Source organism: Macrotis lagotis, chromosome 8, assembly GCF_037893015.1.
Source record: "Macrotis lagotis isolate mMagLag1 chromosome 8, bilby.v1.9.chrom.fasta, whole genome shotgun sequence".
In the NCBI taxonomy this organism is placed as follows: domain Eukaryota; kingdom Metazoa; phylum Chordata; class Mammalia; order Peramelemorphia; family Peramelidae; genus Macrotis; species Macrotis lagotis.
In genome coordinates this window covers 3,410,347-3,435,953 of record NC_133665.1, presented here as the reverse complement: position 1 = coordinate 3,435,953, position 25,607 = coordinate 3,410,347, and the positions used below count along the sequence as shown (strand labels likewise).

The 25,607-nt window shown below is 35.5% G+C and overlaps 1 protein-coding gene across 2 annotated transcripts in view; it reads left to right on the top strand.

Annotated features, from left to right (window-relative positions):
- Window positions 1-25,607, top strand: part of DCTN5 (dynactin subunit 5) — a 37,834-nt gene that overhangs the window by 833 nt on the left and 11,394 nt on the right. For both annotated transcript variants that reach the window (XM_074196262.1, XM_074196263.1), the window contains exons 2-5: window positions 1,882-1,950; window positions 7,873-7,991; window positions 20,761-20,872; window positions 23,314-23,416. In XM_074196262.1, the coding sequence (XP_074052363.1) occupies window positions 1,882-1,950; window positions 7,873-7,991; window positions 20,761-20,872; window positions 23,314-23,416 (403 nt within the window). The remainder of the gene's footprint in view (window positions 1-1,881; window positions 1,951-7,872; window positions 7,992-20,760; window positions 20,873-23,313; window positions 23,417-25,607) is intronic.

Here is a 25,607-nt window from a genome sequence, read left to right as displayed (position 1 = left end):
GGAGTAGTGAGAGAAAGAAACACTTCGAAGAGAACCTTTGACTCTCAATCTCATTTTTTTTTTTACTTGATAATGAAAAGTTTTAGAAAAATCTAAGAAGCACTATATTTCAGCTTATTCTCCACCTCCACATTGGACTGGAGAATGATGACTGTTGAAAGCATAGCTGGTGACATGTTCTGAAAATAAAACATAAAGGACTTTAAAATATTAGAGCTGAGCAGTTTTGCTCAATTTTTCCTCTTCCTTTTGAAAAATGCTGTACTTGCTGAAAAAGCTGCTAAGATTTTTTTTTGTTTTTTTGTTTTTTTAGCAAGGCAATGGGGTTAAGTGGCTTGCCCAAGGCCACACAGCTAGGTAATTAATGAGTGTCTGAGGCTGGATTTGAACTCAGGTACTCCTGACTTAAAGGCCGGTGCTCTATCCACTGCACCACTTAGCTGCCCGGAAAACCTGCTTTTTAAAAGTAATATCAGTAATGCTTTGGAGTGGAGTCATGGTGTAATGCAGTGGTTCTAAACCTTTTTGAATAATGTGCTTTTTGAATTGAAAATTAAGTACAAACACTGAGAAGACAAATTTTAAAAACAGGACAGTAGATGGACCTCTACCGGGGGAGGAATTATGGGTGCCTTTGGAAATCTGGTAAAGCCTATAAAAACCCTTTTCAGAACCACTTCATAATTGAAGGAAATGCTAAAGTTCAGCTAAAGGTTAGTTTTCCCATTCAAGTTCATTGCCCACCCCCAAATCTATCCATCATCAATCTGTGGATCCTACATAAAAAACCCTTTGTGAATGTAGCAGAAGTAACACTGAACCTGGCATTAGAACACTGTGATTAGTTCAAATGACAACCAGCCACTTGTGTGAACTTTGGCAAATCACTTCTGCTCCATAGACTGATTTTGACTTTGAACTAAATTTCTTTAAGTTCTAACATTATGTGATTCTTTGAAGCCAGAAAGACTATGTGTGGGACTCACAGAACAAAAAATGACCTGAAAATTTTCTGAAAAATTTCCTTGAAATTTTACTTAGCTAGGTAGACAATAGTACTTCACCCAGGTTGTAGGAGATACCATCTTCAGCTTTACACTGTCCTACTTAGAAAGGTGAAGTGAGGATGTTCCCAGATAGGAGACCATTAAGCAGTTGGTGCTTTAACTTTCTTTATATTCCACAGTGCCTGGCATATAACAGGTTAATTGACTAAGTATGTCGTGATCCTGGAGTCCCTGGTTGGAATTCTGAATGCTTTCTTCACAGAAATATTGTTGCATGTGTTGGTTAGGTTTTGTAGTATTAGTGGCATAAAACTGATACTGACATATTAAGGTAAATGGACTTTTACAGATTGCCTGGAAACCATTTTGTTTCTATGAGAAAATAAATTTCAGGGGCAGCTAGGTGGCAGAGTGGATAGAGCACCAGCCCTGGAGTCAGGAGTAACTGAGTTCAAATCTGGTCTCAGACCTTAATAATTGCCTAGCTGTGTGGCCTTGGGCAAGCCATTTCACCCCATTGCCTTGCCAAAAAAATAAATAAATAAGAAGAAAATAAATTTCAATTTCTTAGTCCTTGATTGCCATTGTTATGCTTTATGCCTTCAACTAGAGCATCTGAGGACTAGTATTACATCTTAAAATATTTATTGGTCCCTTTTGATAATTAACACTGTACCTTATATACAAATTCAATATTTGTTGATTGATTTTTGATTCCTACACACACCCTTTAAAAGTTCCGTCCATCTCATCCACCCTTGTTCTGATCCTCAGTTCTTTCTTTCCTGGTCCTTCTCTAATACATCCCTTCTCAATAAAGTTTAGTGCATTGAACTCATTATTCTTAATGACACTTTCTGTTGCTTTTCCTCAGGCATCTGGAAACAAAGTCAGTCGACAGTCAGTTCTATGTGGAAGCCAAAATATTGTCCTAAATGGAAAGGTAAGAAACAAGATCCAACTGCATTCATTTACAGAGAAATTAAATATTATATTTGGTTAAGATATACTGTTTGGCTTTCCACATTTTCCAATTCTTGTGTACCCTTTGTTCAGAATTTTGGTTTAATAGTTCTGGTCTCCTGTATGTTTATGATCCTTTATTAGTATACAAGTAAAAGTCAGGTAGCCCTAATATTATTTGATTCTGGAATACCTGCATAGCTTTTCCTAAATTTTCCTATTCCTAGTTTTAGTATTCTACTTATTACCTTGATTCTAAAAACTTACTCTGCCTTAATATCATTCTATAAGATTAACTGCTAGTGTTCCAGTCACCATCTTACCTTTGAGAATGTGGTCTAGTACCCAAATGAAGAACATGTGATTTTTATTCAATACATTGTAACTCTTGTTACTTTAATTCAGAAAGAAAGAAAAATCTTTTTTTTCTTATTACGGCAAGGGATACTGTACTTACTTTCAGTCTCAATTATTATTTAAGGCAATGAAGTTATGACTTGCCCAAGGTCAGATCTTTTTTTTAAAAGCCATTGAAAGTAGGCACCCATAAACCATGAAACACATAGTTTTAGGAGAAATACAAGGAATTACATTATTATTTTACAATTGAAAATAAAGATATGGGGGGCAGAGCCAAAATGGTGACATGAAGGCAGGAATTCCCAGAAACTCATTCCCCCAAAAACTCCAAAAACCATCAAATTATGTCTCCAGCCAAAATTTAGAGGGGCAGAACCCACAGAAAGACCAAGTGTTACAATTTCCCAGTCTAAGAAAACTTAGAAGTTCCATGGGAAAGGTCTGTTTCACAAGGACCAGGGGTTGGAAAAAGCTTCTGCAAGCCTAGCTACAGCACAGCACAGCCAGTCCAGGTGCCTAAATCCCTGGGCCCTGAATACATGGCAGAGGGATTGGTTTCCAGACCTCCTGGCCCCAGGATCACTGGGAACAGCTTGAAGGGGTAAGAAAACTCTGCTGCACCAGAGTGAGTATGGAGCAAACACCAACCTCAGAGTAGCCCTGAGATGACAATCTGCAGCAAGAATCAGGGAAGCCAGCCTGTACCTCCAGAGCACAGCCCATAGACAGTAATGGGGTCAGGGAAGACTGCAGATGTCTCTCTGTTCTCCCTGGGGCAGGACTCAGCTATTTGCCCCCACTCAAATCGAGGGTGCACTTTGGGCTCAGAGGCTCTCATAAAACCTTGGAGGAATTAAGGTCCCTGTCGGTTGTCCCAACCCCCCCCCCCCCCCCCCCCGCCAAGCCTTGGAAGTACAGTAAATAAGTCATAGGCTGAAGAAATGAGGAAACAAAAAAAAAAAAGAATCTGACCATAGAAAATTACCTTGATTCCATGGAAGATTTAGAAGATGATAAAATTGAAGCTTCTATATCCAAAATTTCCAGGAGAAATAGAAAATAGTCTCAGACTATGGATGAACTCAAAAAAGACTTTGAAAATTAATTAAGGGAGGTGGAGGAAAAATTGTGAGAAGAAAAGAGAGCAATGCAGATAAATCATGAAAACCAAATCAGCAGCTTAGTGAAAGAAATACAAAAAAATCTGAAGAAAACAATATGTTGGGGCAGCTAGGTGGCGCAGTGGATAAAGCACCGGCCCTGGTGTCAGGAGTACCTGAGTTCAAATGCAGCCTCAGACACTTAATAATTACCTAGCTGTGTGGCCTTGGGCAAGCCACTTAACCCCATTGCCTTGCAAAAAAACAAAAAACAAACATTTAGAAAATAATATGTTAAAAACCAGTTTAGGCCAAATGAAAAAAAAAAGGCAAATGAAGAGAAGAATGCCTTAAAAAGCAGAATTGCAGAATTGGCCAGCTGGAAAAGGAGATAAAAAAAGCTCTATGAAGAAAATAACTCCTTCAAATGCAGAATGGAACTAAAGGAAGCTGATGACATTGTGAGAAATCAGGAAGACAATACTATTCCAGAAAACCCCAAAATTAGAAGAAAATGATTATTGGGAAACTCCCAAGTCAAAGAGAAAATGCTAAATGCTGCCAGAAACAAACAGTTCAACTACCATCGCTCTAAAGTCAAGATTACATAGGATCTGGCACCATCTATAATAAGGGCTCATAGGGCTTGGAATATGATATTCTGAAAGGCGAAAGATCTTGGTTTATGATCAAGAATCAACTACCCAGCAAAACTGAACATCCTCTTTCAGGGGAAATGATAGACATTGAATGAAACAGGACTTTCAAACTTTCCTATTGAAATAGAGCTGAACAGAAAGTTTGATCTTCAAGTACAGGACTCAGGTGAACCATAGAGGGGGGACAAGAAGGACTAATTATGAGGACCTTAATAATGTTGAACTGTTTGTATTCCTGCATGGGAAGAAGATACTGATAATTCATATTAACTTTCTCATTCATAAGAGCAGTTAGAAGGAGCATATATAGAGGCAGCTAGGTGGCACAGTGGATAGAGCACCAGCCCTGGAGTCAGGAGTACCTGAGTTCAAATCTGGCCTCAGACACTTAATAATTATCTAGCTGTGTGGCCTTGGGCAATCCACTTAACCCCATTACCTTGAAAAAACTGAAAAAAAAAAGGAGCATATATAGACAGGGCACAGGAAGGAGCAGAATATATTGGTAAAATATAGTAAAAAGATGGAGTCAATGGGTGATAAAGGAAAGTACTGGGACAAAGAGAAAAGAGAGGAAGAATGGGCTAAGATATTTCACATAAGAGTCAAGAAAAAGCTTTTTCAATGCAGTGGAATGGGGGGAGGCAAGGGGGGGGAATGAGTGAGCCTTCAATTTCATCAGAAATGGCTCAGAGAGGAAATAACATACACACTTAATAGGGTATAGAAATCCATCTTACCCTGCAGAAAAATGAGAAGAAAGGAATGGGGTAAGGGGGAAATGGATGATAGAAGAGAGGGAAGATTGTGGGAGAGGGTACTCAGATACAACACACTTTTGGAGAGGACAGGATTAAAGGAGAGAGAGAGAGAGAGAGAGAGAATAGAATAAATGAGAGTGGAGAAGAATAGAGTGGAAATACTGCTTGTAATAGCAACTGTGGGAGAAATATTGAAGCAACTTCTCTGGTGGTCTTATGAAAGAAGGCAACTCATTCCAGAGACAGAACCATTGGAATCTGAACACAGACTGAAGTATATTTTTTTCTCTCTCTTACTGTTCTTGAGGTTTCTCATCATTTTGGGGGGCAAGGGGGGGGTTTATGTTTACTCTCACAACAAGATTATTGTAATAATATAAAATAAGCCATTTTTAAAAAAGAAATAAAGATATGTAGTTTTTTGTCCATGGAGATCATATGAACCAAAAATAATTTTTGAGAAAAGATATGTTAAGAAAAGATATGCATTTTTTATGAGGTGGCTAGGTGGCGCAGTGGATAAAGCACCAGCCCTGAAGTCAGGAGTACCTGGGTTCAAATCCGGTCTCAGACACTTAATAATTACCTAGCTGTGTGGCCTTGGGCAAGCCACTTAACCCCGTTTGCCTCGCAAAAAAAAAAAAAGATAAGTATTTTTTAAAAAAACAAGCCATTTCCCCCAATTGACAAATGATCAAAGGATATGCAAAGGTAATTTACACATGAGGAAATCAAAGCAATCCATAGTCATATGAAAATATTGCTCTAAATCACTACTTATTAGAGAAATGCAAATTAAAACATCTCTGAGGTACCACCTCACACCTCTCAGACTAGCCGATATGACCAGAAAGGACAATGATCAATGTTGGAAGGGATGTGAGAAATCTGGGACACTAATGCATTGTTGATGGAACTGTGAACTCATCCTACCTTTCTGGAGACCAATTTGGAACTAGGCCCAAAGGGCAACAAAAATGTACATACTCTTTGATCCAGCAATACCACTACTGGGTCTATACCCTGAAGAGATCATGAAAAAGGGTAAAAACGTCACTTATACAAAAATATTCATAGCAGCCCTGTTTGTGATGGCAAAGAATTGGAAATTGAGTGAATGGCTATCAATTGGGGAATGGCTTAATAAACTATGGTATATGTTCATGATGGAACACTATTGTTCTTTTAGAAACCAGGAAGGAAGGAGAAGTTATTTGGTGCAGCGGAGAGAGCACTGGCTCTGGAGTCAGGAATACCTGAGTTCAAATCCGACCTCAAGACACTTAAAAAATTACCTAGCTGTGTGACCTTGGGCAAGTCATTTAACCCCATTGCCTTGCAAAAAAAATTGTCTTAAGTAATTTTGCTGTCTCTTATACTTTATTTTTTTACCCTTAAGGATATGATTTCTCTGTCATCACATTCACCTTAGATCAATGTATACCATGGAAACAATGTAAAACTAACAGACTTCCTTCTGTAGGGGGTGGGGGGAGGGAAGCAAGATGGTGGGGGGAGTATATATAGACAAAACCAGTGCAGCCGAACTTAGAAGAAAAGCAAGAAATTGTTGGGGTGGAGGGAATCTTTGCAGCAAGTTTCTTTGATCAAGGCTTCATTTCCTATCTGTATTTGGAATTGAACCAAATTTATAAGAACAAGAGCCATTCCTCAGATGATAAATGGTCTAGGGACATGAATAGGCATTTTTCAGAGGAAGAAATCAAAGCTATCAACAGTCACATGAAAAAATACTTTCAATCACTAATAATTAGAGAAATGAAGATTAAAACTCTGAGATGCTATTTTACACCTATTAGATTGACTAAGATGATAGAAAAGGAAAATGATATGTGCTAGAAAGGATGAGAGAAAATAGGTACAGTAAAACAGAGCTGATGGAGCTATGAACTGGGCCAACTGTTCTGGAAAGCAATTTGGAACTATACCCACAAAGCTTTTAAGCTGTGCATACCCTTTGACCCTTTTGACTACCACTACTAGGTCCATACTCCAAAGAGATCAAAGGAAAAGGAACGATATTTACAAAAATTCACAGCAGCTCTTTTTATATTGACAAAGAATTGGAAACATCAAGGATACCCATCAGTTGGAAAATGACTGAACAAATTATGACATATGGATGTCATGGAATATTGTATGCTAGAAAATAATGAAGGGATGATCTGAGAAAAATCTGGAAATATTTAAATGAACTGACAAAAAGTAAGGAGAACCAGGAGTGCAACATACATATTAACAGCCATGTTGTAAAGATAATCAACTGTGAAAGACTTAGTAACACTGATTAATATAATGATCCACCACAATTCTAAAGTGCTTATGATGAAAATGCTGTCCACCTCCAGATACAGAACTGATAGACTCAGAATAAATGTTGAATTTTTTTCCTCTTTCATTTTCTCATTCCCCTCATCCCCCACCTGAACATGGCTAATGCAGAAATTGTTTTGCTTATCTTCATATTTATAATAGAATTGTATTTTTTGCTTGGTCAATGGTTGGAAGAGGGAAAAATATAGAACTGAAAATAAAACAAAATTGAATGAAAAAGAGATGTATTTGTTCAGGGCAAAAGGCTACATTATTTATACCTACTTACAGTCCTCAGCATTTAAGTTGTTCAATAAAGACTTAATTATGTTTTTTTTAATTCTTGAAAAATTTCTTTATGTTGAGCTGTTAAAAGGAAAGTTAGAGTTGTTCTAGATGTGTTATATAGAGGTTGTTTACTTAGTTGTTTGGAAGCATTTACTAGTTCATGAAAGAGAACTATCACTCTCTTTCACAAGTAATCTCTTCATATTACTATGAGAGGGAGATGGTCACTAGATAGACCATTGTTATCAATGAGTTTATCATTTTATCAAGTCATATTCTTTCATAGCAATTTTCTCTTTTTATACATTCTTTTCACCAGTATATCTCATGGTGATTGCATTGGAAGAAGCAGATACCCTGTTACCTAGTATCTAAATGAAATACTTTTTCTTTTTCATAGACAATCATAATGAATGACTGTATTATTCGAGGGGATCTGGCAAATGTCAGGATTGGGCGCCACTGTGTTGTGAAAAGCCGAAGTGTCATAAGGCCACCATTTAAAAAATTCAGCAAAGGGTAGGTCTTTCAATCCCTCCTCTCTTTTCTCATGAAATTGGCATCAGCACAAAGATTTAATTCTTGCCACCATTAATGTTTTCCTTTAACTGACAATCTTGGCATAGATAGCACTACTAGTATGTAAGCATTTAAATGTGATTTGAGAGAACAAAGTATAATAAGCATATCTTACCATGTTGTTTTAGGCTTTGGACAACTCTTCAACCACATCTATAGAGCCTGGTATGCTTTCTGGACCTCTATGTTCTAAAGTCATCCTGGCTTCAAATGATCCTGACACCATCTGTCCAATGCTCTTTTCCCCCCCTAATGTTGCCTAAAGGGACCTTAGAGCATTTTTCCAAATGGAAGCTGTTGACTTATTTATTGTAGAAGCATTTACCATCTTCTATCCAAAATCATTTCATCAGTCAGCAAACTTTTAAGTGCCAGATACTGTACTAGGGATTGGGAATATAATTCTCACCTTTTTTCTCATTTCAATGTAATACCTCCCCTACTCATTTCTTTGGAATAAGGTATAATTTCCAGTTCAGTAAATAGAGTATGGGTGAAGAAAGTGACTGTATATTTTTACTTATTTATTATTTATTAAATATTCTGCTCAACAGGAAATTTAGCCTAAAGAATTCAGAGCTGATCTTAAAACTAATTCTACTTCTGACATATAACATCTATATGACCCTGGGCACAGCATATTTTCTCTAAGTCTCTTGACCATCTGTCAATTATACTTGCCTCCAAAGAAATGAGTAGTAGAGGTGGTGTACTGAAGTGAGAAAGAAGTGGAATGTCTTAACCTGTTAGTATTATAAGCAACTCTTTATTACTCTATTAGTTGGGGCAGCTAGGTGGTGCAGTAGATAGAACTGGAGTCAGGATGACCTAAGTTCAAATCTGGCCTCAGTCACTTGACATTTACTAACTGTGTGACCTTGGGCAAGTCCTTTAACCCTCACATCCAGGGCCATCTCTAAACATCCTGATTCATATATGGTTACTGGACCCAGATGGTTCTGGAGGAGAAAGTAGGGCTAGTGACTTAGCGTAGCGTACACACACACACACACACACACACACACACACACACACACTTAAATCCAATTCACTTGCCTGTCATGGCATCATTTCTGATGGATTTCAAGGTCTTCTTCAAAAAGAAAGACAAGGGGCGGGTAGGTGGTGCAGTGAATAGAGCACTGGCCCTGGAGTCAGGAGTACCTGAGTTCAGATCCTACCTCAGACACTTAATAATTACATAGCTGCATGGCCTTGGGCAAGCCACTTAACTCTCTTTGCCTTGCAAAAACCTTTAAAAATAAAAAAAACAAACAAAAAGGACAAATATCATCAACATCATCATCAATATATTATTATGTTTCAAAGAAAGTACTTACCTGCATTGATAAAAGGGAGTTTCCTTAACTAAAGTTCCCTATAAAAGTACCATCTGCTTTAGAGTGAACCTAAAAATAGACATAACTGGCTTAGTTCAAAATAGGACTGAGCCTGCTACCTCCCTACCAATAATAATGAAGAAAGAGAAACATATAGCATGTGGTTTCCTTGAGATAAGTAGGGGCAGAAGGAAAGGGTGGGCAGCCTACAGCCCTATAGGCTCTAGAAGGAATCATGTTGCAGAACAACCAAGCTTCACTTTGTGAGAACTAGAAATTACCTAGGGGTATTTCTTTAGTTGTCCTCTTATTACCCTATGTTTGTGTGACTTTTTCTGTCTTTTATTGTTTTGGGGTACCCTTGCACATAATCACTGAAAATTTTATTTTCAGCTGTTCAGCAGTTCAACAGAAGGAGATAGTGTGAAAAACTCATATGGATGTCATGGAGAAAGGGAAAATAAGAAGTCTAAGGAACCAAATATATCTGATCTAACCTCCATCATTCCTCTCCTCCCAAGAAAATGGAGTATTAGGCTCCAAGTTCTGAGTTATTTCTTCCCACAAAGTGCTCCATGAAATGGGGAGGATCTATAAATGGGCTTACTACAGATTCATATGAATTTAAGGGGCAAGTGCCCCTTTTTAGCCTAAGAATATGTGCCTATTTTCTTTACTGTTCTAGGGTTTCAAATAGGATATTATCAGTAGCTCTTTTCAGGACTTTCCAGTTTTAACCTTATTCTTTGTAGATCTGTATTAAATCTCCCAAGGATATGTCATCATTATCTCAGGACTTAGATTTGTTCAGTTGTTTTCATTCATGTCTGACTCTTTGTGACCACATTTGGGATTTTCTAAGCAAAGATACTGGAGTAGTTTCCCATTTCCTTCTCTAGCTCATTTGACAGATGAGGAAACTGAGGCAAACAGGGTTAAGACTTGCTCAGGGTTACTCAGTAAATATCTGAGACCAAATTTGAACTCAGAAAGAGGAGTTTTCCTGAATTCTAACCTGACTCTCTGTTTACTAAGCCACTCACTCAGCTAGACTTAGAATAGTGTCCTGGAAAAGTAAATTTCTTCCAGAAACATTTTAGGGGGGAGGGATTCAATTTCTTACTTCTCTTTTAGGGCAAGTGACATAAAAATTCCTACTCTTCCTTTAAAACTAGAATCTAACCCACAAGTAACTAGAATAATTTAAAGAAGTTTGTCATTATAATATCAATGAAAACGAAACTTTTAAAAAATCATGTTGTAGTTGCCAATATAATAATAAACCTTAAAATCTTTATTGATCTATGAACAACTTTCTTTGCTATTCAAAACTGTCATTTTAACAATTTCAAAATGTATTTTCCTGTTCCTTTACCAATTTAGTTTTTTATGGAATACTTAAACTTTCCAAAAGTCAAACATTAGTGTCAAAGTTGTTCAGCTGAAATACAAAGACTGAATAATTGCCTTCTGTGGGGGAGTGGGGGAGGGAAGTAAGATTAGGGGAAAAACTGTAAAACTCAAAATAAATAAAATCTTTAAAGGAAAAAAATGTGTTCAGCTGGACCAATGAAATCTATTGAAAAATGGTGTTCCATCCTCCAAACACCCCCCCACCCATATCTGCTGAACTTGCTCTCCAAATGTATTTTCTCCATCATTCCTAAACCCAGGAAGAATATTTTTGGTAATAGTAGTTGCCAGCTCTTTCTAACATTGCTCTTTGGAAAACAGTTTTTGACTTTTACTTCTCACAGCCCTACCTATTGCAAAAGTATGAAAAAATATGCTTTGAATTCACAAATACTATTCATACTATCATCTACCACCAGATGTCAGTACAAGCATGAAAACAAGTTTTTTCCGAAGACTAATGACAATGTCTTTTCTAGTGAAAGATTCAACTTTCTTAATTAAGGCTAGTTTGAAAAATATGATTGGATCTAAAGTTGTAGCCCTTGAAACCAGGAAATGCTCAATTCAGAAGTGATCTCTGCTAGTTACTTCTTTTTGGAATAGCCATTTACTAAATTAGTATTCATGTGAAAGCTTTTCTGCCTGAAGCTTATTATAGGCACTGACTATAATTACATAAAGAAAGCCTCAGATAAGCTTCAGGCATCTAGGTGGCACAGTGAATGGAGACCAGATTTGGAATTCGATAGACCTTAATTCAAATCTAGCCTCAGACACTTAGCAATGTGACTGTTGGCAGTTTCCTCATCTATAAAGTGTGGTTAATAATAGGGTCTGTTTCCCAGGATTATTGTGAAAATAAAATGAGATATTTGTCAAATGTTTTTTTATCTCCAGATTTAATGACTGTTGAGTTTTTAATAAGTTAAACATTAGGTCATTTTATTGAGATTTTTATTGACTTCAGAGCATATAGTAGGAACAAGTGCTTTTTGTTGCTCTCAGAGAAAGTAGTTGTTGAATAGCTAGTGAAATGGAAATAGTCTATCTTTAAAGTTTATATTTTGCTTTAACTTACGAAGTTAGATATGAATATAAAGATATATGAAAAATAAGGGAAATCAGCAATGTGTTGTTTCTTACGGGTCTTGGGCTATTTTCCAGTTCAATAGATTCCATTGGTCCAGTTGAACACTCTTGACACTGACTTTTGGAAAGATTAAGTATTCCATGAAAAACCAAATTGGTAAGGGAACAGGAAAAATACATTTTGAAACTGTCACTGGTACCTAAAATAGCCCAAGACCCATAAGAAACTGTTAATTTTTACTCCATTCAGTTCAATAAGTTCTAGAACTAGTCCTGGTTTTTGAGTTTTATGCAACTAATCAGCATTTTCATCAAACAGTATTTATTATATATTCACTTGTTTGTTAAAGCTAGAAAGTGCCAAGCTGTTCTCATTTTCTTTCTGTTTCCCTTTCTCTTTCTTTTGGTGCCACCTATCTTTTAAAATTCCCAGTGTTTTTATGCAGTTTGATGACCCATCAGAAAGGAAGAAGGAAAATTAAATGATAAATTAATTCATATTAGTGTTTCTGACTGAACTGTATTACCTCTAGAGAATATTGGGGCTGCCTGAAAAAAGGACATAAATCAAAAGAATAAAATGGTAGAATTTCAGTCATTGTGAGATTTGAATTGTGAGAAAGGGGAGAATTTTGTTTGTTTGGTTTTTAACAAAATGTTTTCTGGTTGTTCACAAGTTAAACCAAGTAGACAATCATTACATGATCTCCTAACCTGCTCTTCCTTCCAACTTCCCTATTTATGTTCAGTCTTGCCATTTTCCCATTCCCCCAAGGTCAACACCTTGAAGTTATTATCTTTGACATTTTGCTTACCTTGCACTTCATTCAAGTTCTGTAAATTCTGCCTCCATGAACTCCTTCTCAGTTTCTACATTTTTCACTCCAATCCAAGCTCTCACTAACTCCCTTCTCCAATTTCTTCTTCTTCTAGGCCATTTTACGTATTACCCACTAGATAAATTTTAAACCATTCTGGGTACAACGCTTATTCAAAAATCCCTAATGATTCCTTCTTATCAAATACAGTTTAAATTTTTTAACCTGCCATTTAAGACATTCAACTTTGCCAACCTCATTTACTACTACTTCTCTTCATATATCTTATGCTCCAACCAGGTTAGATTATCTCCTGTTCCCCAAACACATCCTCCCTTTCCTATCTCCTTGCCTTAATTCAGGCATTTCCATTCATCTCAAAAGCCCTTCCTCCCATCTCTACTTGTTATAATCCTACTTGTGCTTCAAATGCCACTTCCCCATGAAGTCTTTTCCCTCATCTCCCATTGGAAGAAAACTCATTAGTTCTTAGAGCATTTGTGTTCTCTATGGCATGTACTGCATTTTACCTTGTATCATAGTTATCTACCTGCAGCTTCTTTCCCCTACCAGTTTTTTAAGATCTTTGAAGGCACAAAACCTTTTATCTATCTTTTCTGTCCTAGCACAGGGCCTTACATGTAGTAAGTGTTCAATAACAATTTAACAAACAAATGAATTCAACAGTGCTGCCCTCAGCTTCCTTCCTTACTTACTATGAGTATCTGGAAACTATTTAGCTTCCCTCTTTCACATACTTCAAAGCCCCCATCTTTTCTATAGCCATTCTAGTTCTGACCATTATCATATTCTCTAATATAGCCCTCTGTGCTCAACATTGGAAAGTTTCTTTTCCGTACATACCATTTCCATTCACAGAATCTCACTCAACTTTGGTCCCCTAGAAGAGACCTTAGAACTCTTCTTTTAAAAAAAACTTTATTTTTGAATTTTACAATTTTCCCCCAAATCTCACTTCCCTCCCCCCACTTCCCACAGAAGGCAGTCTGTTAATTTTTACATTGTTTCCATGCTATACATTGAATGTGTTGGGGAGGAAATCACATCCTTAAGAAAAAAAATAAAACATAATTAGCAAGATTACATAATAAGATAGGTTGTTTTTTTTTTAAATTAAAGTCTTTGGTCTTTGCTCAAACTCCACAATTCTTTCTCTGGAGACAGATGGTATTTTCCATCACAGATACCCCAAAATTGTCCCTGATTGTTGCACTGATGGAATGAGCAAGTCCATCAAGGCTGATCATCACCCCCATGTTCCTGCTAGGGTGTACAATGTTCTTCTGGTTCTGCTCATCTCACTCAGCAGCAGTTCATGCAACCCCTCCCCAGGCTTCTCTGAATTCCCATCCCTCCTAGTTTCTAATAGAACAATAGTGTTCCATAACATACATATACCACAATTTGATCCAGCAATGTATACCCTTTGATCCAGCAGTACCACTACTGGGTCTACACCCTGAAGAGAATATGAAAAAGAGTAAAAACATCATTTGTACAAAAATAGTCATAGCAACTCTATTTGTGGTAGCAAAGAATTGGAAATTGAGTGAATGTCCATCAATTGGGGAATGGCTGAGCTTAGAACTCTTATAATCCTACCACTATCTAAACTGAAATCTTACAAGTGGTTGATTATTTTTTCCCCTTATATCAAGCTGTCTTCAACCGCTGTATAATTTCAAACCATTATTATCTCTTTTATGTTATATACTAGGAAGAACTAAAGAAGAATAAGAATAAAGTATAATTTTTAGAGTATACATTCCTTACTTAGTCTGGTTTCTCCTCACTTCTAGTCTCTTCACTTGCACCATATTACCACTTCCTACACTTATCATACATATCAACTTTTCTCTTTTTCCTCACTTGCCTTCATTAGACTATAGTGAGGAAAACAATACTTGAGCCTTTCAGTTTTTCCCCTAAGATTTAAGTCTTTAGCAATTCTTTTTATATTCCTTTTGGCATCATTATTTATATATCCACATTATATATCCACATTATATATCCACATTAAACACTTGAAGGGTAAATATGTACAAGTGAATTCTTTCAGGCATTCAAGAAACAATTAGTTTCAATTCTATATAAACTCTTTGGAAAAATAGGTGAAGACAGAACTCTGTGAAGCTCTTTCGATGACATTAATACGGTGCTGATACCTAAACTAAAACAGAGAAAGAAAATTATAGACCTATCTTCCTAATGAATATAGATGCAAAAATCTTAGCAAAAAATTACAACAAGTTATCACTAGGATAATGCACTATGACCAAGCAGGATTTATCCCAGGGATGTAGGGTTGATTCAATATTAGGAAAACTGTTAGTATAATTATGTCAATAACAAAAATATCAGAAATCATATGATCATATCAATAGATGCTGAAAAAGCCTTTGACAAAAATACAGCACCCATTCCTACTAAAAACATTAGAGAGTATAGGAATAATTGGATTGTTCCATAGAATGATTAGCAGTATCCATCTGAAACCAACAAAAAGCATTATATGCAACAAGGATAGGCTAGAGGCATTCCCAGTAAGATCAGGGGTGAAACAAGGATGCCCATTATCACCACTACTATTCAATATTGTGTTAGAAATGTTAGCTTCATTATAAAACACTTCTCATACAAATTAAATCAGATTTAAATAACTGGGTAAATATCAACTGCTCAAAGATAGGTAGAGCTAGTATAATAAAAAATGACAAAACTAAACTACCTATTTAGTGTCCTACCAATCAAAATTCCAAAAAATTACTTTGATGAGTTAGAAAAAGTTGTAAGTAAATTCATATGGAGAAATAAAAAGTCAAGAATTTCCAGGATTTAATGAAAAAAAGTACAAAAGAAGGGGGCTTAGCCCTACCTGATCTAAAATTATATTATAAAGCATCAGTCATCAAAACTGTTTGGTATTGGCTAAGAAATAGAATGGTGGACTAGTGGAATAGACTAGGAGCAACAGCAGGAAATGATTACAGTAATCTGCTGTTTGATAAACCCAAAGAGTCCAGCTATTGGGATAAAAACTCTCTCTTTGATAAAAACTGCTGGGAAAATTGGAAGTTAGTGTGGCAGAAACTTAGATTAGACTAACACCTCATACCCTTTACCAAGATAAGATCCAAATGGTTACAGGACTTAGACATACAAAACAATACTATAAGCAACATAGAAGATCAAGGACTAGTTTACCTGTCAGATCTATGGAAAGGGGAGTAGTTTATGACTAAGGAAGAGATGGAGAACATCACCAAAAACAAACTAGATGATTTCGATTATATTAAATTAAAAAGCTTTTGCACAGATAAAACCACTGTAACCAAGATCAAAAGAAATGTAGTAAATTGGGAAACAATCTTTACAACTAATGATTCTGACAAAGGACTCATTTCTAAAATATACAGAGAACTGAGTCATATTTTTAAAACAAAAAGCTATTCCCCAATTGACAAATGGTCAAAGGATATGCAAAGGCAATTTACAGATGAGGAGATCAAAGCAATCCATAGCGATATGAAAAATTGCTCTAAATCACTAATTATTAGAGAAATGCAAATTAAAGCTTCTCTGAGGTGCCACCTCACACCTCTCAGACTGGCCAATATGACCAGAAAGGATAATAATCATTGCTGGAAGGGTTGTCGGGAATATGGGACACTATTACTGTTGGTGGAGCTGTGAACTTATCCAACCTTTCTGGAGAGAAATTTGGAACTATGCCCAAAGGGCAACAAAAATGTGCATACCCTTTGACCCAGCAATACCACTACTGGGTCTGTATCCTGAAGAGATGATGAAAAAGGGTAAAAACATCACTTGTACAGAAATATTCATAGCAGCCCTGTTTGTGGTGGCAAAGAATTGGATATCAAGTAAATGTCCTTCAGTTAGCAAACTGTGGTCTATATATGTCATGGAACACTATTGTTCTATTGGAAACCAGGAGGGATGGGAATTCAGGGAAACCTGGAGGGATTTGGATGAACTGATGCTGAGTGAGATGAGCAGAACCAGAAAAACGCTGTACACCCTAACAGTAACATGGGGGTGATGTTCAACCTTGATGGACTTGCTTATTCCATCAGTGCAACAATCAGGGACAATTTTGGGCTGTCTGCAATGGAGAATACCATCTGTATCCAGATAAAGAGCCACGGAGTTTGAACAAAGTTCAAGGACTGTTCCCTTTAATTCAGGGGGGAAAACCATATCTTATTGTCTGATCATGTTATCTCTTATACTTTTTTGTTTCTTCCTTAAGGATGTGATTTCTCTTTCATCACACTCAATTTGGATCAATGTACAACATGGAAACAAAGTAAAGACTGACAGATTGATTTCCATGGAGGGTGGGGGGAGGGAAGTAAGATTGGGGGAAAATTTGTAAAACTCAAATAAAATCTTTAATAAAAAAAAAGAAATGTTAGCTTCAGCAATAAGAGAAGAAAAAGAAATTGAAATAATTAGAATTGGGAAGGAAGAAACAAAACTCTCACTCTTTGCAGATGACATGATGGTATGCCTAGAAAATCCTAAAAAATCATCTAAAAACTACTATTAGCAATTAGCAACTTTAGCAAAATCACAAGATAAATAAATCCTCAGCATTTCTATATATTACTAACAAGATATAGCAGCAAGAGCTAGAAAGTGAAATCCTATTTAAAGTAACTTCAGACAATATAAAATACTTGAGAACCTATCTGCCAAGGCAGATTCAGAAACTCTTTGAAAACAACTATAAAACACTTCTCACAAATAAAATCAGATTTAAATTGGCAAATATTAACTGCTCATGGATAGACAGAGCTAATATAATAAAAATGATAATTCTACCTAAATTGAACTGTTTATTTTTATTTATTTAGTGCCTTACCAACCAAACTTCCAAAAGATTACTTAAATGAGTTAGAAAAAATTGTAAGTAAATTAATATGGAGAAATAAAAAGTCAAGAATATCCAGGGATTTAATTAAAAAACGTGCAAAAGAAGGTGACTTAGTCCCACCAGATCTAAAACTATATTTCCCCTTTGCCATTTAGACTCTGTTCCCTCTGTGAAGTCTCACTTCTGTTCTTTTGAATACATTATCATCCCTTTCAGCCTGAAAAAAAATATAAGAATTTTCCTTAAGACCTTTTATCTTCCCTTGCTGGATGGAAATCAACCTACACTTTGAACATATAGATGCGATAAAAATAGTAATCTTTCTTATTTAATGTAAGTCACAGCTAAATTTTTGGTGCCTCCAATCCTAGTAGTGTTGGCAGTTTTGTTTTTCAAATTCTTTGTGAATGTTTATTCTTTGCCTCCCAACCACTTCTTTAAGACTTTTACAACTTTTACAACTTTTCAACTTTTATTTATTTAACCAGTTTGTTTTACTTATCACTTTATTTTTAATTTATTGTACAGCCTGCTTTGTCCTACTCTTTCTCCTTGAGTCCTTCTTTTCTAGTCCCTTTTCCTCAATTCTTTTTTTCCTTCAGGAGGAGACCCTGAGCAGTGAGTGCTTTCAAATCAATCATCTATTTCCTAATCTCTTGTAGAATTTTACCAAAAATGGCTTTCAGACTCATTGGTTGAAGGTTCACAGAATCCACTTTCTTTTTGTTTTCAAAAAGTGTGGAAATACTTGCCTGATTTTCTTCTAAATCTTCAAAGGTCATCAACAATTCAGTTATTGCATCATGTATTTTTTTAATTGCCTTGGGATATTTGGTTTGCTGCAACCAATGCTCTGATTGCTGTGGTCTGATTGGTGTTATCTTAGATTTCTTCATTTGTATTCAGCCTATTCATATCCTTTGATCATTTAGCTTTTGGGCAAATGGCGCTTGTTTTTGTGTTTGAATCAGTTCTCTTTACATGTCTTGAATATCAAATATCAGAGAACTTGTAAGCTCTCCTATGCCCCCCCAATTAACTTTATTTCTAGGAGGGAATTTCCATGCCAGGGTTTCCTCACACAAATGAAATAACATGACTGTAAAAATATTAACTGAAGGGGTGGCTAGGTGGCACAGTCGATAGAGCACCGGCCCTGGAGTCAGGAGTACCTGAGTTCAAATCTGGCCTCAGAAACTTAATAATTACCTAGCTGTGTGGTCTTGGGCAAGCAAAAACCTAAAAAAAAAAAAATATTAACTGACTACCAAATGGAAAGTAAGAGTAAAAGAAAAGTCTTCTATTGCTTCTGGAGGTAATTATTTTAAAAAGACTTCTGAAGAAAAACTTTCACGCAAGGGAAGAATCTTTGCATCAAAATATTTCTGATAAAAATGTGATGTCCTTATTCTATAATAACACAAATATGTTTGATCAAGAGTCCTCATTTAAGTGGTCACAGAATATGAACAATTTTCAAAAGATGAATTGCATGCTATCAGAAATCAGGAAAAATTTCTCCAACACCTTAACAAGAAAAATGCAAATTAAATCAACTGAGGTTTCCCCCATACCAATCCATTTGGCAGATAAGATTAAAAGCAGACTCATTGTTTCAAGAGCTGTGGGAAGACATGTACAATAATGCATGGAATACATGGAAAAATAAATGGAAAATAATTTGTAATTATGTGAGAAAAGTTATTGCACTATTCATACTTTTTAACCCAGAATTTAATAAATACTTGTTTAAATATTTGTTGATCTCACCACTAAGCATATATCACAAGGAGGGGAAAGAACAAAAGCCCCATTTAGCACCCATAGTCATAGCTGTGCTTTTTAGTGCACTCAAAACTAGAAATAATGTAAATACCCTTTGATTTTAGTTGATTGAATAAATAGATGTATATTAGCAAGCAACAATATTGCATACCAAATACACTATGAGAAACAATTAACATAAATGAATTAGAAAACACAGAAAGACCTTTATAGGTTGATGCAGAGTGAAATTAGCAGAACCAAGAGAACAGTGCTTAAAGACCCCAATGATATACACAAAAAAGGAATCTGAACTCTATGTACTATGTTGCCCATTGTTGCTCTCAGAGGACAAATGAGGAACTCTTTCTCTCTACAGAGGAACAAGATGTAGGGAAGTGGATTGCTGGATATTCTGTCAGATACAGCTGATAGGCTATTTTGTTTTACTGAACTTTTTTCTTGTAACAAGGATGAATTCAATAGACAAGAGGAAATTATATAATGAAATGATTGATATAGAAAAAGAGACATCAATAAAATTTTTTTAAGGAAAAAGATTTGCCATCTCCCAGGACCCTATCACTTTTATATTATTTTTCCATTGCTTATTTTTGTAGTTTACCAAGAACTTTTTTCCTTCCTTCCATTATCCCCAGTTTACCTATCTGAAACCTGTCAGTTCCCTGCACATCTATGCCTTTTATCTAAAACTGATGACATTTGTTGTTTTTGAAAAAACTAATGTTTTGTTGAAACTGTTTTATCACTACAAAGATCTCAAATAAAAGGAGTCGTTGGCCTTAGCTGTTTTAACTTCCAGGTTCTGGTCACAGAACTCTCCTTGTCAAATATAGCTCTTTTGCTTGTTTTTTTGTCCTTCATTCTCAAAGTGGACCATGACACCAGGAAGATGATGTTATGATTTGCAAATGAATTGAATTTAAATGATATAGGACTGTGCAAAGTCACTAGCTTCACTCTCTCCTATCTGGGTTCAATAGCATGACATAGATAAGAATAACTGGAGTTATGACCCCTGATGCAGTGGGAGGCCTTGACCTTTTTTAGACAATTGATAACAGACAATACAAACTCAGTGATTAGGGTTAGATAAAAAGTGAGGGAAAAAATGGCTTCTTTTTCCTAGTAAAAAATAAAAAAAAATCATTCTGGGAATGGAGGACCTTCAGGGTTTCTGGCCAGGACAGAAACAATTGCTATTCACATTTACTTTGAGTGTTCAAAAATAACCTTTAGCTAAAGTGGTGAAATTGAGTAAATAATCTATGGTTATGTAAACTTAGATTCAAAGTAAGATAAATTAAATTTTGTATTCTCATCTTTTTTTCCTTCTCCAGAGTTGCATTCTTTCCTCTACACATTGGTGACCATGTCTTTATTGAAGAGGATTGTGTGGTCAATGCAGCCCAAATTGGTTCCTATGTCCACATAGGCAAGAACTGTGTAATTGTAAGTATTGTAGAATCAGGTTACCTAAGCAATTCTCTAGCCTCAACCTCTAACATCCCTCTCTTTCTCTCTCTCTCTCTCTCTCTCTCTCTCTCTCTCTCTCTCTCTCTCTCTCTCTCTCTCTCTGTTTTTCTTTCTTTTAAAATCTGTGACTCTAGTTACCTGACATTCAAGCTACTTTAGGTCATAGGAGTTGAGCTGTAGGATCTACAGGAGCATAAATTCTCACTTGAATTTAGATTCCCCCAAAGACTTCCCAGATCAGGAACTTTATTCAGATTGGGATTTGTACTCTTCCTGGAAGTGTCTTAACATTTAATAATAAGGTTTTTTAAATTCTAAACTTGTCCCTTATGCTGGCATTAGTTCTTAGCCTAGGGTTTGTGGGTGCTGAAGGGATCCAGGAAGAGTGAGCCATTAACTTAGTTGGGGGTAAAAATTACATCTTTATTTTTGCTGACCTCTAACTGAATTTATCATTTTCTTCAATTATTTAACAGTATTATTTTGAGGAAGATGTCAGAGTTTCACCAGATTGCCAGAGAAGTTTGTAAGAAAAAGAAGTTAAAGAACCCCTCTTTTGAAAATCTAAGACCTTCTAAGTACCCCCCCCCCCCCAGATCATCTAGTTCAGTCTGTTGGCTCTATTGTGTGGTTATTTGTTCTACTATTTGAATAAATAAATCCGTGAGGCATTAGTTGCTCATCCTTGCCAGTGATCACATTTCAAAATTCTCAGGTAACCTCAGTAGTAAGAATTTCCTGATTTTCTATATTTACTTTAAATATATCTGTTCCATCTTGTTCTTTGTTCTCTTTTCTATAGGCTTTCATTAAGTATTAGCTTTGGGAATTCCTTTAGGTATTAATCTCTGAGCTTTGTTCTTTTGGTTATGTTGAGAGAAATAGGTCATCACCATATTGGAAATTCACAGGAGATAAATAGCTCTCAAGTAGAGAAAAAGCCATTTGAATAGTTTAATTCATTCAAATAAATAGTTATTAAGTTCCTACTATCTCCGGAACTCCATGCTGAACATTCAAAGATGAAGTAAATCATAGTTTCTGCCCTTAATTACATGGAAATGTATTCAGTACAGTCTAGGTCAGTACTCATTAAATTGGAGACAAGTGGAAATGTCTGATTATAGAATTTAAAGCCTTTTAGAGAATAAGTATTTTAGAAAATTCATTTTGCAACTTGCTTCTTTTCATGCTCCATGTGGAATTCTTCCATGTAAAGGAAAGAAAAACAACAGGTCCACCTCAGAATAAGTGTTTAGAATAGGCTCTGGGTAGAATATTAGATCTTAGTATTTTAGCATTATACTGAATGATTTAATGGTCCTACATTCTCGACTGGAGATATTTTGTTTTTAACCACAGCCCAGTTGAAATGATAGTAGTGGGGAAAGTAACTAATGAAATGATAGATTTGCATTTCTTCTGTAAATACAATATAATACAGCTTTAAATAGTAAATAGGAACTTCTTCTATAATCTATAAAACAGATAAGTCTCATAAATTTCATATCACCCCCTACCAAATTATACAGGTCAAAACAGGACTAACAAAATAATTACAGAGAAAATAGCATAAGTGAATGCTATGGTGTGTTAAGAAAATAGTAATGTTTTAAAAAATGATTCTCAAACTCATGACAAAAAATGCCATCCATCTCCAGAGAAAGAACTGATGGCACCTGAATATAGACTGAAGCATATTATTTTTCATTTTCTTTCCTTCTTTTCTTTTTTTGTTTGAGTTTTCGTCCTTAAAAACCTAATATTGGGGGGATGACCAGGTGGCACAATGGATATACCAACGGCCCTGGAGTCAGGAGTACCTGAGTTCAAATCCGACCTCAGACACACCTAGCAGTGTGGCCTTGGGCAAATAACTTAACCTCATTGCCTTGCAAAAAAACTAAAAAAGAAAAAACTAATATGGAAATATATTTTTCATGATTGTACATATACTGTCACACATCAGATTTCTTACCATCTTGGGAAGGGGAAACAGGAATGCAGAGAAGCAAATAATTTGAAACTCAAAACTTAAAAAAACCTGATTGTTAAAAATTATTCTTATGTGTAATTAGGGGGAGGGGAGGAATAAAATAATAGTTAGGAAAAAATAAAAATAAAACTGCTCTCAAACCTGAACCTTCAGCAATTTTCACACTTGCAGTAGACTCTTATAAATTTATCATTTGTTAGTGTGTAGTATGTAGGTAATTTAAAAAATTTTCCAGGTATCAGCCCATTACTGAGTTGGAAGACTTGAGCTTAGACAGCCTATGACTATTCTTAAAAATTACTCATGATAATTAATGCGAAAGAAATGAAGAATAATAATAACCCGAGAAGTAGATAAGAAAACATTCCCCACCTTCCTCATTTCCTGATCTATTTTCTGTTAACAGCATTTTTGCTTTTAGGGTCGACGTTGTGTGTTAAAAGACTGTTGCAAAATTCTAGACAATACAGTATTACCTCCTGAAACTGTAGTCCCACCATTCACTGTCTTCTCAGGCTGTCCAGGTAACTTTTCATTCAAAATAAATATTAATATAGAGACTATAAATATTATGTAGTTATTTATTTTTCTTAAGATTTGGAAAGAACCATACAGATCATCTTAGGACTACAGAATTTGTAGATGTTAAAGGGTTCTTAGAGATCATTCTAGTCCATACTGAGAATTATGGGAATTTGGGAAACTGACTTGCCCAAAAGTTCACAAAGCAATTTTGTGGCAGAGTGGAACTAGAACTCAGTCAACCTGACTCCTATTCCTTTATACAATTCTTCCATATTTTGAGCTTATTCCAGTTTCTGTCCTGAATGGTAGTACATCAACACAGTGTTTTTTGTAGGGCAGGTATGGTCTATACCTGCCAACACTAAAAATGAGAATTTCAGACAGAGCATGAACTAAAATGAGATAGAGATGACTCAGAAAGAATCTAGGCTTTTATACTTTCATGCTATTTTTTATACTTTTCATTAGGACTATTTTGTAAGAAAAAAATCACATCTTCTCTTCCCTCATTTAGCTGCAATGAGCTGGCTTTTCAGTCAGATGTTTTAAGGAAATGTATTCTTGTTTTACCAGAGTAAATATACATAACTCAGATGACTTCCAACTGATTTCTAGAAGAGGAAGTGTAGGAGAGAAGCTAGAAGTTTAAAATGATGAGTTGTTATTTGAATATATTAATATATAATAAGATTTTATTGATATATTTTTAATATCATCATATTTTCCCCAGTATCTCTTTCTATTCCTAGAAAACCTTTGCACATAACAAGTAGTTTTTCAAGACAAGAAAAAAATAGGAAAAATCAATATAATTGATCAGTACATCAAAAACCCTGAATATATATGCAATATGTAAAACTTATGAGTCTCCCGTGCTTACAAAGGATGAGATAGGAGTGTCTTCTTATAATATAAGATAGGCTTGTTCTCCCCTGGAGTCAGGAGGACCTGAGTTCAAATCCAACCTCAGACATTTAATAATTACCTAACTCTGTGACCTTGGGCAAATCACTTAACTCCATTGCCTTGCAACAGCCCCCCCTCCTCCAAAAGATATGTTTGTTCCTCTCTATTTTTTCATCATTCACTTTTGGGGTTTTGGGGTGGTTCTTTCCATTTACATTTTCTGTATTGGTTTCTTAAATCTTATTTCACTCATCATGAATTCATGTAAATTTTCCCACACTTTTCTGAATTAATTATATTTATCATTTATCACAGTAATAGTTAATTGAATTAATGAACCACAGTTTGTTTAGCTATTCCCAGTTGATGGTCATTTACTTTGTTTATGATTTTTTGCTATCATAAAAAGTAATACTATAAATATATTGTTGTTTAGAAGGATTTTCTTTTTATCAATGGAATCTTTGTGGTTTAATCCTAATAATAGAATTTTTGGATCAAAGTATACGGACATTTTAGTTACTTTATTTACATAATTCCAAAGTGCTTTCCAAAATCTTGTACTGAATCATATCTCCACCAACATTATACTAATTTCCTATTTTCCCACAATCTCCCCAACATTGACTATTCTCATCTTTTGTTATCTTTGCAAATTTTGCAGGGTGTGAGATGAAACCTTGTTTATTTTGAATTTATCCTTATTGGTGATTTGAAGCATTCACATGGTTGTAAAGTTTGCTGTTCATTTGAAAAGTGTTCACATCCTTTGACCATTTTTCTCATATATATATTTTTTCTAACAATTTTGTTTCTATAGTTGAGTAGCAGCATTTTTTTTTAATTCTGGTCTGGCATACTTATTTCTACTTTACTTGGTACTGTAATCAAAATCCTAGGGTTGAGTTTGCTATGCTCACTCTTGGGAAAATTCTATGAATTACAAAGATGCTTTAAAATCTGTTAGATGAAGTTACCATACTTCATTTTAAAATACTTAAATGTATTCCTGAACTTTGGGAAATGTCTTAATTCATCAAACTTTTTTCCTTTAAAAACAAAGTATCTGGGTCAGCTAGGTGGCACAGTGGATAGAGCACCGGCACTGGAGTCAGGAGTACCGGAGTTGAAATCCAGCCTCAGACACTTAATAATTACCTAGCTGTGTGGCCTTGGGCAAACCACTTCACCCCATTGACTTGCAAAAAAAAAGTATCTTTTTTCTTTGGGAAAATAGTGACATTATCTTCAAATAAAAAGTGTGAACAATGAATGCAAAACTAA